At 38.1% G+C, this 17,850-nt stretch overlaps 1 protein-coding gene across 13 annotated transcripts in view; it reads right to left on the minus strand.

The window, feature by feature from the left end:
* Window positions 1–17,850, minus strand: part of DMD (dystrophin) — a 2,446,616-nt gene that overhangs the window by 610,181 nt on the left and 1,818,585 nt on the right. For all 13 annotated transcript variants that reach the window (XM_032426633.1, XM_032426634.1, XM_032426635.1 and 10 more), the window contains one exon: window positions 17,031–17,263. In XM_032426633.1, the coding sequence (XP_032282524.1) occupies window positions 17,031–17,263 (233 nt within the window). The remainder of the gene's footprint in view (window positions 1–17,030; window positions 17,264–17,850) is intronic.

Raw genomic sequence — 17,850 nt, forward strand, 5'->3', positions numbered from 1 at the left:
CCAGATTTTTATGGTTTCAGGTCTCACATTTAGGTCTTTAATCCATTTTGAATTTATTTTTGTGTATGGTGGAAGAAAGTGGTCCAGTTTCATTCTTTTGCATGTTGCTGCCTGTTTTCTTAACACCATTTGTTGAAGAGACTGCCTTTTTCCCATTGGATGTTTTTTCCTGCTTCATTGAAGATTAATTGACTATATAGTTGGGGGTTCACTTCTAGGTTTATTATTCTGTTCTACTGATCTATGTGTCTGTTTTTGTGCCAGTACCATACTGTTTAGATTACTACAACTTTGTAATATAACTTGGAGTCTGGAATTGTGATGCCTCCAGCTTTGCTGTTCCTTTTCAAGATTGCTTTGGCTAGTCAGGGTTTTTTTGTGGTTCCATACAAATTTTAGGATTGTTCTTTCTAGCTCTGTGAAAAATGCTGTTAGTATTGTGTTAGGGATTGCATTAAATGTGTCGATTGCTTTGGGTAGTGTATTTTAAAAATATTTGTTCTTCCGATCCATGAGCATGGAATGTCTATTTCTTTGTATTGTATTTAATTTCGTTGATCAATGTTTGATGCTTTTCAGAGTACAGGTCTTTCACCTTTTTGGTTAGGTTTATTCCTAGGTATCTTATGTTTTTAGTGCAATTATAAATGAGACTAATTTTTAATTTCTCTTTCTGCTGCTTCATTATTGGTGTATTGAAATGCAACAAATTTCTATATGTTGATTTTGTATCCTGTGACTTTAACGAATTTGTTTAGCAGTTTTTTGGTGGAGTCTTTTAGGTTTCATCTATGTAATATCATACCATTTGTCAAGAGTGGAAATTTTACTTCTTCCCTGCTGATTTGGAAGTTTTTTTTTTTTTTTTTTTTTTTTTTTAAAGAGGGGGAGAGAGAGAGAGAGAGAGGGAGGGAGGGAGAAAATCTTAAGCAGGTTCCACACCCAGTGTGGAGCCCAATGCAGGGCTCAATCTCAGAATCCTGAGATCATTACCTGAGCCAAAATCAAGAGTTGGATGCGTAACTGACTGAGCCACCCAGGCACTTCTGGATGCCTTTTATTTCTTTGTGTTGTCTGATTGCTGTGGCTAGGACTTCCAGGACTTCCAGTTGAATAAAAGTGGTGAGAATGGACATCCCTGTCTTGTTCCCGACCAAAGGGGAAAAGCTCTCAGTTTTTCCCCATTGGGGATATTAGCTGTGGGTTTTTCATAGATGGCCTTTACAATGTTGATATGTTCCCTCTAAACCTACTTTGTTGAGGGTTTTTATCATGAATGGATGTTGCACTTTGTCAAATGCTTTTTCTGCATCTATTGAAAGGATCATATTGTTCCTATCCTTTTTTTAAATTAACACGATGTATCATGTTGACTGATTTGTGAATATGAACCACCATTACAACCCAGAAATAAATCCGACTTGGTCATCGTGAATGATTTTTTTAATGTACTGTTGGATTTGGTTTGCTAATATTTTGTTGAGGATTTTTGCATCTATGTTCATCAGATATGTTGGTCTGTGGTTCTTTTTTTGGTGGTGTCTTTATTTGGTTTTGGTATCAGGGTAATTTTGGTCTCATAGAATGGATTTGGAAGTTTTCCCTCCTCTTCTATTTTTTGGAATAGTTTGAGAAGAATGGGAATTAACCCTTTAAATGTTTGGTAGAAGTCATCTGTGAAACCATCTGGTCCTGGACTTTTGTTTGTTGGAGTTTTTTGATTACTGAATCAATTTCTTTGCTTGTTATCAGTCTGTTCAAGTTTTCTATTTCTTCCTGTTTCAGTTTTGATAATTTATATGTTTGTAGGAATTTGTCCATTTCTTCCATGTTGTTCAACTTGTTGACATATAGTTTTTCATAATATTCTCTTATAATTATTTGTATTTCCATGGTGTTGGTTGTTATTTCTTCTCTCATTTGTGATTTCATTTGGGTCCTTTTTCTTTACTTTTTGGTAAGTCTGCTAGAGGTTTATCAATTTTATTAATTTTTTCAAAGATCCAGCTCCTGTGTTTGGTCCCTGGCCTGAATGTGGTGAGTTTTAACTAGGTGTGCTCTGGTCTGCTTGTAAAATCAGACCTGTCACCACCTTCACCAGAACTGAGACCCTGAAAAACTCTCTGACTGGGAGATGTGGTGTGGGCAGGAGTTTGTGCTGGTCTTCTCGGGGAGGGACCCACCACACTGTGACTGAGGTTAGTGTGGCTGAGTATGGCAGTTCCACCAGAGAGCAGGGGGGTGGGACTTAGTATAAGCAAATTTGGTAGCCAGTGTCAGTACTGTGCTGCTTTCAGCAGGTGACTCTGTGTTTATGCTGAGGGGATGAGGAAGAAAATGGCACTGGCAGCTCATTTGTTCCAGGACAGGCATCTCCTGGAATGCTGCCTCTCAGGGACATGCCTCAAGAAGAGTGAATAATCTCGCAACTGTGTGCCCCAGGCACTCTTTGGATCCTGTTTCCATGCTGTATGCATCCTTGCTGTTTGCCTGACTTCTCTCCAGGAGTAGCAGTGTCCTCAAGGCTCTATCCCAGCCAAGCCCCCTGACATTTAAAACTCTAGGCTTTAAGTCCCACTAAGTTGCAAGAACTCAGGGAATTCAGCCCCTCTCACTTTCCAAGCCAGTGGCTATGGGGAAATACTCTCCTTGTGCATCCCCCCTTCTCTGTGACCACTGCTCCCTCCCCTCTGCAGCAGCTGAGAGTCCTTTCTCCCCTATACCACCTCTCTGCACTTCCTACCTTCTTCAAAGTGGCCTCTTCTCACTTTAGTTTTGGAGTTTGTTTTGTCAGTCTTCAGGTTGATTTCTGGGGGTCTTTAGGATGATTCGATAGTTATCTAGTGGCATTCATGGGATGAGGCAAGCCTAAGGTCCTCCTACTTTGCCACCATCTTCCTCTCTCTGCCTATTCTTTTCATTTTTAATCCCCAGGAACAGATAACACTGATGTCTTTCACCAGCAAGTGTTCAATAAATAATAGATGGATGAAAACTTAGTCTTACACCAAAAGCCCTTTAAAGTTAGTCACTATACCTCTAATGAACCTGCATGACATTGTAACTCAGGTCTCAAAGCAGGCATTTGAGAGACAAAAAATATTCGTAGTATTTATTTTCATTGCAAACTACTAAAAATATCCACCTCATATGTATGTTAATAATATATATACATATATTTATTACTTTAATGCAAGTAATCGTACACACAAAAGTGTGGATAAATGTACAGAAACACTTACTAGTAGTTATGTGTAAACACTGTTTTCTCTTAATCTCAATTATTCACTAACACACAGGAAGTTAAATTCAAATCCAAGCTCTTACCCCACTATCTCTTTCCAACATCATTTCCTAGTAGTTCCCTACCTGTCTTTAGCATGCTTTGCAACATGGGTTTTCAAAGACAATTTGTTGACCTGAGGAATGAATGAACAAAGAACCATGCACCTTACATTAACATTACATACCATTACCCTAACATTAAGAGCAACAGTAGGAGGAACTTATATTATTGCATACTACAACTTCAATTATAGACTTCAAGGACCCAAAATTATGGTGAAATGAAAAGTCCCCAAAGTAGGTAATAACATTCAGAGTATAATAACATTATATAGCTTTCAAAAAAGATTAAAAGACACTGAATTAGTTATATTGCTTTCTTATAAAACAGAGAAGATCACATATTTTAGGTATTTTTATGAAAATAATAAAAGGTATTTCATATAAAGGATTTATTTAGACCCAAGCAAGGAAATTTTGAAATAGAATTCACTATTTAAAAACAATGACATACATAAACTTCCTTATCAGAATCCCACTGGTATTTTATTGAAAACACAGTAGACTGGCTTTTATCAGAATTCATGTAAATATCATGGTTCAGTTTTCCTTGATAAGGTTTTGACAGAGAATTTTACAGTGAATTGAATTGAAATGTATTAAGATATGCATTTCTATTCACAGACTTTGAAATATGTAGTTTAGTAAAACTTACGTATATCTTTAAGTCAAAAAGCGTATGGTATCACTTTCCATAAAAAGGTTATGACACTTCCAGAAGAGGATTTTTTTGTGTTTGCAACTCTATGACCTTTATTTTATCATGACCAGAGAGTATAATCTAAGTTAAATTGTTGACACTGACTTATCCTTACATCCTTCAGTGAAGATAATAGTGAATTTGGCTCTCATTAGGTAGGGAAAGAAAATTGTATGCATGTGGAGCAGTGATTCACACAGTTATGAGCTTTCTACAGGAGACATACATTTGTCAGAAGATAACTGCAGTACCAAATTTGCAAATATCCTCAGCCAAACATATTACAACTTTATTCTTCATAGAATATAACACACACCTATACACGGAAAGATGGCACCCTCTGGAGTGGTGTTTCTTATGCAAGGTTGTACAGAAGTACAAAGATGAGATGACGAGGGCTGGATGGTTGTTTGTTAAAAGAAAAAAAACCCAGAATAATCAATCTCCTCACCCTAAGATGACTGTCCTACAACTTGTGGAGTCCATTGGATACCCATGGAAATAAACTGTGCATAGCTTGTTTTGTTTTAATTTTGGCGGAGAAATGAGGAGATGCTTAAGAAACGCGGGGGGGGGGTCATAGAAAAAGAAAAAGAAATAAGAAACATTATTCGTAAGAGGTCTGGATTTACATTAGGGCAATTACATTCACTAAATCACCTTAAACCAATTACCTGTATCGTCTGTAACTTTTCTCATGTGTTGAATAAGGGAAACTATTTGTAGTATCCACTTTGCTGCTACGCTCATGGAAACAGAATAACACCAAGAAACATTCTGTTTGTTTTGTTTTTAGTTTAAACAATGCCTTTTCTCCCCAACACTGTTTCACTAATCCTTCTAGGTCCATGCTAGACAAGTTCTTTCGTTGTAAGACTGTGGCTGAAGTTTTTCACTGAAAGTTATAATCAGAATAATTCTGGACCCATTCAATTGTTCTTTGTGTAGATACAGCCAGAGTTCAAAAAATAATCATGGAACTTTTATTAAAGACTTTGACCTTAACAATAAAAAAAAATTAAACACATCCAAGTAATTATTTTCCATTTAAATATAGACTGTACCTACTGAAACTGCTTATTCAATTTTTGGATAATGAAATCTCCCAGGTAGAGGTGTAATGTGTAGTTAAAAATGAATCTTGAACAATGCTATTGTCATCTTGTCCAGATTGGCCAATTTTTCTCAACCCCAACCTGGAGATGTCTTATTACAGGATAAAACCCCTCTGCCAATTCACTTCTTTACTCAATACAGTGCCCGTGGTTTAGATTTAGTGGTGAATTACCCTGAACACCGGGCCAAAATGACTTGAAAAAAGACTAATTTATTTAGCACAGGCAATCAGACACCAGCAGTATAAAAAATAATGATATCATATGGCCACCTAAATCCTATCTGTTGATAGCAACACAGTTCCCCACTGCCCCAAAGCTCTCCTCAAATTTGCCATCCACCTCTCTTACCTCCCCAACCTCTCTCTCCCTCCCAACCTCCATCCTTTCTTCCATTTCTCCTGTCCTCCCTCTCTCTTTTTTCCTCTCTAATTTTCCTTCCCTCCTTCCCACCCTCCTCCCTTCCCCTCTTCCTTTGTCTTTCCCTCCTTCCTTTCCAAAATAGTCATATTTTCAATGAAAAACTCTAGACATATTTCCACTTCATTCGATAGATTATGTCAGTAAAAGAAAACTGTGAATAATTGTCAAAACAATTTTGTTTCAATTTTACTTAAACATATGATGAAATAAAAAGAGCATTTTAAAAAATCAGACTTTTGATACAAAACTATAAATTACAAATCACACTCTGCTACTAATTCACAATGTTAGGAAATCAACTTGGAGCTTCATGTCTGTTTTACTTTTAAAGGTTTAATTTGCATATTTTACATCCCTATTCCTCTACAATATAATGGTACATTTTTTACTCTCTAAAGTTAAGCAGGCAAGTTGCTTAATTTTTTAAATGGCTGCATTTTATAAACTTAAAAAAAATGTATAGTTGTCGGGCACCTGGGTGGCTCAGTTGGTTAAGCGACTGCCTTCAGCTCAGGTCATGATCCTGGAGTCCCGGGATCGAGTCCTACATTGGGCTCCCTGCTCAGCGGGGAGTCTGCTTCTCCCTCTGACCCTCCCCCCTCTCGTGCTCTCTCTCTCTCTCTTTCTTTCTCTCGCAAATAAAATCTTTTAAAATATTTATAGTTGTCATTTTAATTTCTATATTTTTGCTTAATATAAATCATTTAGTAAAAATTACTTTTTTTTTAGTAAAGATTACTTTTATTTCAAAATAGTGGCAGCCCAGTTTTCTCAACTAAGAACTTAAACAACTTATGTGAAAGGAGAACAGAAGCTTAATATCAGATATATGATTTTGAATTCAAGGTCTAGAATTATGAAGAGCTAACTTATTCAAATGTCTGATCCTTCTTCCCTTACTGGGAACAGTAATTCAATCACCGTATGCCTAAGGTTTGATCTGAACTTCCTAAGTTCAAAACTAAGTTCTCTTAGATTCATAAAATGCTGTTACAACCTCTTACCTAACTTATGATGCTTTGTAGCTACAATTAAAATCCCCAATTTCAATCTCTGTTAAAAATAAAGCTACTGTATCACACTGCATTCACAATATCCATCAAGCAATCAACATTTACTGAGAACCAGTATGTGCAAGGGTCAAACTTAAATTTAAGGTCCTGAGGCATAAATGGTATTTATTTCAGGTCTCCTTATAGCAAAGTTGAAATAGATAAACACATTGCTTAGATCCCATCATCACCTCCTACAAATACCCTTTATTTGTGCCATCCTCCATCCTGTTCTAAATATTCTTGCCTGAGTTCAGGGGATAATTATTGCTTATTGGCTGCTCAGTATCTTTTCCCCTATTTTCAACAGACCCCCAATTTCTTTGGAGGGGAATAACCCCTCCCTCACTGTGAGGGGTTTTGGAAGGAGACAGTTTTAAAACAAAGTTTTCTGCTCTCCTCTAGCTACAAGACGGGTGTGTGACCCAAGCAAGGTCCATTGGACTTCCTCTTCCAGGACTTTGTATTCTGAACAGTTAAACAGTACATAGAAAAAAGAGGATCGTGGAGATGCGGGGAAAGATGGCAGAGGAGTAGGGGACCTTATTCCAACCAGTCCTGGAATTGAGCTGGATATCTACCAGACCACTCTGAACACCCACGAAATCAGCCTGAGATGTAAGAAGATCTGGATCTCTACCAACAGAATATCGCAGGCGGTTGGTTTCGAGGTAGGAAGCAGGGAGCTGTGATTCCATGGGCAGATATCAGAGGATAAATGGCAGCGGGAGGGAGCCTGGCCGCGGGGATCCTACATCCCCACGCTGGGGATGGGTCACAGACTCACAGACCAGTAGTGGTGGGGAAAGGACTCGAGGGCAGCCCCCCGGACGGAAACCCAGAGCAGCGGGGTCACGCATGCGAACTGGGGGCGGCTGGTGGTTTTAGAAGCACAAAGGGCAGAGACGTGTCCCCACCTGGAGGCGAGGACTGGGAGCCCTGCGGAGGGGCGCACAACCCAGGACTGCAGTTTATAGCAGCACAGACAGAAACGGAGATGGTGTGGCCTGGAGAGCTCACTGGAGAACAGACTGCGATCTCTCTGCTCTGAGGCAGAGGGTTGGAAACGGTCTCTTCTGCTCTGACTCTCAGAAGAGATGTGGAAAATTGCCAGGGAAAGCCGCCAGAGAAAGCCGCCAGAGAACAAAAGCCCCCCAAAACCGGTTTCCACTGAGCCCATCCCCTGCCACAGGGGGCAGGGCAACTCTGCCCAAACAGGGTTGCCTGAGTAACAGCACAGCAGGCCCCTCCCCCAGAAGACAGGCTGGGAGAACAAGAGGCCAGCAACCCTAGGGTCCCTATTAAAACAGGTGCATCTGGCTTGGGTTGTGGTCATTAATTTGGACTCTGTACATTCCCTCAAGCACCCCTCAACAGAATGACTAGGAGGAGGAACCCCCCAAACAGGAAAGACTCAGAGACTATGAGTTATGCCACAGATTTACTAATAGATTCAGATATAACCAAGACGTCGGAGATGGAATTCAGGCTAGCAGTTGTGAAGACAATAGTTAGAATGGAGAAATCGATTAATGGCAACATAGAGTCTCTAAGGGCAGAAATGAAAGCTGAATTGGCAGAACTTAAAAATGCTATCAATGAGATCCAATCTAATCTAGATAATCTACAGCTATGGTAAGCGAGGCAGAAGAATGAATTAGTGACCTAGAAGACAATTTAATAGACAAAAAAGGGAAAAGAGGAGGCCAGGGAAAAACAACTCAGAATCCATGAAAATAGAATCAGAGAAATAAGTGACACCATGAAACGTTCCAATGTCAGAATTATTGGAATCCCTGAGGGGGTGGAGAGATAGAGAGGACCAGAAGATATATTTGAGCAAATCGTGGCTGAGAACTTCCCTAATTTGGGGAATGAAACAAACATTCGTGTCTTAGAGGCAGAGAGGACCCCTCCCAAGATCAAGGAAAACAGGCCAACACCCTGGCATGTAATAGTAAAACTCTCAAATCTTAGAACCAAGGAAACCATCTTAAGGGCAGTTAGGGGGAAGAGATTCCTTACGTACAGAGGGAGGAACATCAGAATAACGTCAGACCTATCCACAGAGACCTGGCAAACCAGAAAGGCCTGGCAAGACATATTCAGGGTACTAAATGAGAAGAACATGCAGCCAAGAATACTTTATCTGGCAAGGCTTTCATTTAGAATGGATGGAGAGATGCAGAGCTTCCAAGACCGGCAGAAACCGAAAGAGTATGAGACCACTAAGCCGGCCCTGTAAGAAATATTAAGGGGGGGTTCTATAAAAGGAGAAAGACCTCAAGAGTGATATAGAAAAGAAATTTACAGGGACAATCTATAAAAACAAGGTCTTCACAGGCAACATGATGACAATTAATTCATATCTTCCAATAATCACTCTCAACGTGAACGGCCTAAATGCTCCCATAAAATGGCAAAGGGTTGCAGATTGGATAAAAAGACAGGACCTATCCATATGCTGTCTACAAGAGACTCATTTTGAACCTAAAGATACATCCAGACTGAAAGTGAAGGGATGGAGATCCATCTTCCATGCCAGCGGACCTCAAAAGAAAGCTGGGGTAGCAATTCTTATATCAGACAAATTAGATTTTAAACTAAAAACTGTAGTTAGAGACACAGAAAGACACTATATCATTCTTAAAGGGTCTATCCAACAAGAAGATCTAACAATTGTAAATAACTACGCCTCCAACATGGGAGCAGCCATCTACATAAGCCAACTGTTAACCAAAATAAAGAGTCATATTGATAACAATACGTTAATTGTAGGAGACCTCAATACTCCACTCTCAGCAATGGACAGATCATCTAAGCAGAAAATCAAGAAAGAAACAAGAGCTTTGAATGACACGCTGGACCAGACGGACCTCATAGATCTATACAGAACATTCGACCCTAAAACAACAGAATACTCATTCTTCTCGAGCACACATGGAACTTTCTCCAGAATAGACCACATACTGGGTCACAAATCAGGTCTCAACCGATACCAAAAGACTGAGATTATTCTCTGCATCTTCTCAGACCATAATGCTTTAAAACTGGAACTCAATCACAAGAAAAAATTTGGCAGAAATTCAAACACTTGGAAGCTAAAGACCACTCTGCTCAAGAATGTTTGGGTCAAAAAGGAAATCAAAGAAGAACTTAAACAGTTCATGGAAATGAATGAGAACGAAAACACATCAGTCCAAAACCTATGGAATACTGCAAAGGTGGTCCTAAGGGGGAAATACATAGCCATCCAAGCCTCACTCAAAAAAAACAGAAAAATCCCAAATTCACCAACTAACTCTACACCTTAAAGAATTAGAGAAAAAGCAACAAACGATGCCTAAGCCACGCATTAGAAGAGAAATAATTAAGATTAGAGCAGAGATCAATGAATTAGAAACCAGAAACGCAGATCAGATTAACGAAACCAGAAGCTTGTTCTTTGAAAGAATTAATAAGATCGATAAACCACTGGCCAGACTTATCCAAAAGAAAGGAGAAAGGACCCAAATTAATAAAATTATGAATGAAAGGGGAGGGATCACGACTAACACCAAGGAAATAGAAACAATTATTAGAAATTATTATCAACAACTATATGCCAATAAACTGAGCAATCTGGATGAAATGGAGGCCTTCCTGGAAACCTATAAGCTGCCAAGACTGAAACAGGAAGAAATTGACAACCTGAATAGGCCAATAACCAGTAACGAGATTGAAGCAGTGATCAAAAACCTCCCAAAAAACAAGAGTCCAGGGCCTGATGGATTCCCTGGGGAATTCTACCAAACATTCAAAGAAGAAATAATACCTATTCTACTGAAGCTGTTTCAAAAAATAGAAACAGAAGGAAAACTTCCAAACTCATTCTATGAGGCCAGCATTACCTTAATCCCCAAACCAGGCAGAGACCCCATCAAAAAGGAGAATTTCAGACCGATATCCCTGATGAATATGGATTCCAAAATCCTCAACAAAATCCTAGCTAATAGGATCCAACAATACATTAAAAGGATCATCCACCACGACCAAGTGGGATTTATCCCCGGGATGCAAGGCTGGTTCAACATTCGCAAATCAATCAATGTGATAGAACACATTAATAAGAGGAGGGAGAAGAACCATATGGTCCTCTCAATTGATGCAGAAAAAGCATTTGACAAAATACAACATCCTTTCCTGATTAAAACTCTCTAGAGTATAGGGATAGAGGAAACATTCCTCAAGTTCATAAAATCCAACTATGAAAAACCCACAGCGAATATCATCCTCAATGGGGAAAAGCTGAGAGCCTTTCCCTTAAGATCAGGAACATGTCAAGGATGCCCACTCTCGCCACTATGGTTCAACATAGTACTAGAAGTCCTAGCAACAGCAATCAGACAACACAAAGAAATAAAAGGTATTCAGATTGGCAAAGAAGAAGTCAAACTCTCTCTTTTTGCAGACGACATGATACTTTATGTGGAAAACCCAAAAGACTCCACCCCCAAATTACTAGAACTCATCCAGCAATTCAGTAATGTGGCAGGATACAAAATCAATGCACAGAAATCAGTTGCTTTCTTATACACTAACAACGCAACTGTAGAAAGAGAAATTAGAGAAACGATTCCATTTACAATAAAACCAAAAACCATAAGATACCTTGGAATAAACCTAACCAAAGAGGTAAAGGATCTATACTCTAGGAACTACAAAACACTCATGAAAGAAACTGAAGAAGACACAAAAAGATGGAAAAATATTCCATGCTCATGGGTCGGAAGAATAAACATTGTTAAAATGTCTATGCTACCCAGAGCAATCTATACCTTCAATGCCATCCTGATCAAAATTCCAATGACATTTTTCAAAGTGCTGGAACAAACAATCCTAAAATTTGTATGGAATCAGAAAAGACCCCGAAGCGCCAAGGAAATGTTGAAAAAGAAAAACAAAGCTGGGGGCATCACGTTGCCCGATTTCAAGCTATCTTACAAAGCTGTGATCACCAAGACAGCATGGTACTGGCAAAAAAACAGACATATAGACCAATGGAACAGAATAGAGAACCCAGATATGGACCCTCAACTCTATGGTCAAATAATCTTTGACAAAGCAGGAAAAAATATGCAATGGAAAAAGGACAGTCTCTTCAATAAATGGTGCTGGGAAAATTGGACAGCCACATGGAGAAGAATGAAACTCAACCATTCTCTAACACCATTCACAAAGATAAACTCAAAGTGGATGAAAGACCTCAATGTGAGACAGGAATCCATCAAAATCCTAGAGGAGAACATAGGCAGTAACCTCTTAGACATCGGCCACAGCAACTTCTTTCAAGATACATCTCCAAAAGCTAGTGAAACAAAAGCAAAAATGAACTTTTGGGACTTCATCAAGATAAAAAGCTTCTGCACAGCAAAGGAAACAGTCAACAAACCAAAGAGACAACCCACAGAATGGGAGAAGATATTTGCAAATGACACTACAGATAATGGGCTGGTATCCAAAATCTATAAAGAACTTCTCAAACTCAACACCCTAAAAACAAATAATCAAGTCAAAAAGTGGGCAGAAGATATGAAAAGACACTTCTCTGAAGAAGACATACAAATGGCTAACAGACACATGAAAAAGTGTTCATTATCATTAGCCATCATGGAAATTCAAATCAAAACCACATTGAGATACCACCTTACACCACTTAGAATAGCAAAAATGGACAGGGCAAGAAACAACAAATGTTGGAGAGGTTGTGGAGAAAGGGGAACCCTCTTACACTGTTGGTGGGAATGCAGGTTGGTACAGCCACTTTGGAAAACAGTGTGGAGGTGACTCAGAAAATTAAAAATAGGGCTACCCTATGACCCAGCAATGGCACTTCTGGGTATTTACCCCAAAGACACAGATGTAGTGAAAAGAAGGGCCATATGCACCCCAATGTTCATAGCAGCAATGTCTGCAATAGCCAAACTGTGGAAAGAGCCAAGATGCCCTTCAACAGATGAATGGATAAAAAAGATGTGGTCCATATATTCAATGGAATATTATTCAGCCATCAGAAAGGATGAATACCCAACTTTTATATCAACATGGATGTGACTGGAGGAGATTATGCTAAGTGAAATAAGTGAAGCAGAGAAAGTCAATTATCATATGGTTTCACTTATTTGTGGAACATAAGGAATAGCATGGAGGACATTAGGAGAAGGAAGGGAAAAATGAAGGGGGCCGGGAAATTGGAAGGAGAGATGAACCATGAGAGACTATGGACACTGAGAAACAAACTGAGGGTTTTAGAGGGGAGGGGGGTGCGCAGATGTGTTAGCCCAGTGATGGGTATTAAGGAGGGCATGGACTGCATGGAGCACTGGGGGTTGTATGAAAACAATGAATCGTGGATCACTGCATTGCAAATTGGTGATGTATTGTATGGTCACTAACACAACATAATAAAATAAAATTAAAAAAAAAGGAAAGAAAAAGAAAAAAGAGGATCACAAAGACAGCCTGGAGTAGTTACTATGAACTAGATGCCCAGACGTGCTCAGTTACCTTTTCTTTTTCTAAGCCTTTTCCTACTGCCTTCATGTCAGTTCCAGTACATTCACTTTCTGCTTGATTTAATCAGAGGATGTTTTCTGTTGCTTACATCCAGAAAACCCTATTGATAGTCAACAAACTACATCTGATGATTTTACCTTTTTGTTTAAAATACTTCAAGCAATGCCACTGCCTGCAGGCCATAACCAAACTCCTTGTTCTATCAAGGAAAGATCCTCATTTCGTAGCCCCATCCCTCTCTATTCAAATTCATCAGTTTCTGCCTCATCCCCTTAATTTCAGCCATATGGAATCACAATTTATAGAATACACTGCATCGCTTTCCACCTCAGCGAAAAGCAGAGTTTGTCTCTTCTGCCAGAGTCACCTTTCCGTTTTATCCACCTGATTATTTCCAACTTGTTCTTTAATACTTGGCGTAAGTTTTAGCTTCTTTAAGAAATTTTTCCTGGGGCGCCTGGGTGGCTCAGTTGGTTAAGCGACTGCCTTCGGCTCAGGTCATGATCCTGGAGTCCCAGGATCGAGTCCCGCATCGGGCTCCCTGCTCGGCGGGGAATCTGCTTCTCCCTCCGACCCTCCCCCCTCTCATGTGCTGTCTCTCTCCTCTCATCCTCTCTCTCAAATAAATAAATAAAAAAAATCTTTAAAAAAAAAAAGAAATTTTTCCTGACCTCCATTTTCTTCCCTGGCTTAGTCAGATGCCCTTTTCCTAAAGTAAGGCCCTAGAGAATCCCCTAAACATGCCCAGGGAGGTAAAAACTACAGTGGGGACCTTGGAATCAGACTGCTTGAGTTCAAATTCCACTGCTGTCTCTTTACTACTTGACCTTGGGCAGGTTATTTAACCTCACTGTGCTTTACTATCAATCTCACAGTGTTGTGAGCATTAAGTAATACACGTGAAGTACTTAAAAATGACTAGCATATAATCTGTTAAATATGTGCTAGGTATTATCCTGTAATTTATTTCTATCATAGTGCTATTATTGTTTTTTTTCCTTTACCTGCTTTAATCTGTGCATTGCTATCTTGTCCAACTCTGTACTTCCCAGGCACTTAGTAGTAGCTCAATAAAAATTTGTTAAATGAACATATGAATAAATAGGCACTGATAGTACTTTGCAGTTTATAAAGTCCTTTTGGAATATTACCTCATTTCCAACACTTCAAATATTAAAGTTAGGATTGTTTTGTTTAAAACTTTACATAGAGAAAAATGTTTATTCCCTGATATTGTAATAAATACTTCCCTAAACTTATCTCTTTTTTGCCCCCCAGCCCACACACACTTGCTTAATGTTTATTTAGGGTTATTTTACTGACCATTTAGTGATAGAAAGCTCTAAAAGGTAAGAACTGACAGTGTCTTTATAAAACATTTTTTTAATATGAGGGGAAGAAGCAGGAAAAGCACTCCACTATTCAGCAGGAGAAGGAAAGTTTTTATATATATATGTACATATATATATGTGTATATATATATATAATACTTATATGCATATCTACATATACAGATATGATATACATAACTCTATTCATATATATATAACATTTAAAATATATAAAATTAAAAATTAAAAAATGCATGTATATCTATGATATACATATATATATGATATATATATGAGATAGAGTCATCATCTCTTACTTGCTTTCAGTAAGCAAGGCAGGGTGGGAAGCATACAATACATAGAATGCTATATATAAATATATATATGTATATATGTGGCATTTAAAAATTCCTGGCTTTCTGTAACCCTGTGACCCTAGACATGGCACTTGAACTTCTCCTCTGAATTAATTTTGGATCTCTCTGTAAGACTATCATTTTGAAGAGGCATCAAATTAGTAGTCATTTTGAAAAAATATAACCTTATTTTTCTGAAGACTACTGAGCAGGTAGATTCTAAAGCAGATCCTAAAGGCTAGGATCACAAAGGAGTGTGGACTTCCTCTCCCCCCTAATACCCAGTGGCTTTTACAGGAGACCACGATGCCAGTGGCAGAATGGGGTGTAGATATGGAAATGAGCTCTTATTTTCATGTAATATCATTATATGACAATCAGTTTGCATGCTACAAATGCTGTGAGCAGGCAGATTTACAATCTCATATTAATTACTAACATTAGTTGAGCAAGGCAGGATGGGAAGCATTTTTCGTGAACTACCTAATGTAATCCTCATGACAACCTATAAGGCAAAGATAGTATCATCATTCACATTGTACTGATAAACTCAGGCTCAGGGAGGTTGAATAACACATCAAAAGTCTACAACTGTAGGAGAGGAGCCAAGCTTTGAACCCAGAGCATCTAACTCCAAAGCCCTTGCTTTAAACACCGTCAGACATTGTTTCCTCTGCTTAGTAATAGTCTTGGAAGTATTAGTATAACTTGATACAGTACTGTGCAAGAACATAATCTCTTATTTCTGTATGTATCAGCGCAGTGAAACCATAAATGCTTAGCACTGTGTCTGGCACAGACTGTATATATAAATACATATGTATCACCAAATGGTAGCCACATTTACATTAATACTGGCAAGCGGGATATGTAGTAAGTAAGAATACTTAGGCTTAGAAACCAAACAGACTTGGATTTGAATCTTTGCTCTGCTACTTACTAGGAGTATGGCATCTCAATGGCTTGTGCTGAAGAATGTACCTACTAATACTTGTTCTAAAAGAGCAGTGAAACGAATTATACATATTTATATAATAGTTACATATCTTTATATACACGCATGTCCATCACTGTGTGGTGAATATGAATGTGAACCTGTGCATCCTGTGCCCAGAAAAGGAAACCAAGATCCAGAGAATGAGTTGACCACAATCATGTCATTTGCAAATGACACAGAACACTTAATTCACATCTCCTGAGTCTCAGATCAAGGTACTTTAAATGCAGATTGCTTACTATCCACTTATTTTTATTCCTACTGAATTGCTAAAGTTCATTTTACAAAGAAATCTGTCTGCCTTACTCCTGCTTTTTCAAAAAGTAGTTTTGTAACAACTAAATACCTTCAATGCAACTTATTACTTCTGTAGAAAAGATATGAAAATCATTTACCAGTGAAATAACTACAGCACATAAATATTTCAAAACTATTTTTCTTATTCACTCAGAAATATAAAAGATATACAGTGCATTTGTTTTAGCTAGGTCAATCAGATTTATATCAGTGTATTCCTATGTTTCTAACTGATGTCAGGATTTTGCAGAATGGATTCCAAGAGGCTGATAAATGTAATCTTTATATTAAAAACATGTTTATTTGACTATAGCATTGCATAAATACCAATATTAAGATCTAAGGTATTTAAAAATATATTATGTTTGGTACTTTTCTTTTCTAAAAATTTATAGCTAACTTTCAGTGATATTCATCATCGTAGGAGGAAAATTGGCACAGACAACTCAGAAGAGTGAATAACCAATTCCCAGATTATTATATTTGATTCTGTAATATATTATGGCTGCAGGCTGCCAAAACAAACAGTTTAAAATGTAAACAGCTCAGTTGAACTACTTATTTGATATTAAATAGATTTTTTAAATACTAGTTGTTTAGTGAATTTCATTAAGCCAACTAATTGTAAGGTTTATGGTTTTTTCCTTGTATAATTCCGTTTTAATTTATGGGTTTTAGATAATTGCATTATTTTTTTTTCTTGATCATACTTAGGCTACACAGAGTAGAGATAGTGTGTAGCTGACAGAGAAAAGCTGCCTAAAAACTGGTGGGAATATGGTCTAGGGAGAGTGAACAGACATGTGGACAATCTTCACTCTAACGGAAAATCTCAACCAGGTTTTCTTTTTCCCCATACCTTCTGCTTGATGATCATCTCGTTGATGTCTTCAAGATCACCCACCATCACCCTCTGTGATTTTATAACTCGATCGAGCAGAGACAGCCAATCGGTAAGTTCTGTCCAAGCTCTGTTGAAATCTGCCAGGGCGGGTACCTCCAACAGCAAGGAAGATGGCATTTCTAGTTTGGAGATGGCAGTTTCCTTGGTAACGGTGGGTTGTGTCACCAGAGTAACAGTCTGACTAGGAGCTAATTTTTTTTTTCCAAAAAGAAAAAAAGAAAAAAAAAAAGAAAAATTAGAAACACAAGCAAAGAAGCCGATTTCAATAACAATAGACCAAGCTTAATTAAAGTACAACAATTTGAGCCAAAGTATTATTTATTATGTTATAAATTTTTCCTCCACCAATGTGAATACTTTACACAGTACTACATGATGGGATAATCCAAGGACTCAAACTTTTCATTAGTAAGCATTTAACAATCTTTCAAAATGATTTTGCTTATTCTAATGGCTGGACAATTAATTAAATTTAAATCATCCTTCTCAAATAACACTTATATAGACCTTACCAGGTGAAAAAGTTTTACTTATTTTTTCTCATTCAAGGAAAAAAAAGCAAAAGTCCAGTTTGGATAGATCTTGTCTCCTTGAATAGGAAGTAAATTACTTTGAAGGCAGTCCCTAGGGAAATCAAAGCCAATGAAATGTTTTTGTCTTTGCTCTGTATTTTACACTGGGAATAGTTTCTCATATTTTTTTCCTTTTCTTTCAGACTGGTCATACAGTGACTGACAGTGGAGAAAACTCAAGCTACATTATTGTTGGAAAATCA

The sequence above is a fragment of the Phoca vitulina genome, unplaced genomic scaffold (genome assembly GCF_004348235.1).
Source record: "Phoca vitulina isolate PV1807 unplaced genomic scaffold, GSC_HSeal_1.0 scaffold35, whole genome shotgun sequence".
Taxonomy (NCBI): domain Eukaryota; kingdom Metazoa; phylum Chordata; class Mammalia; order Carnivora; family Phocidae; genus Phoca; species Phoca vitulina.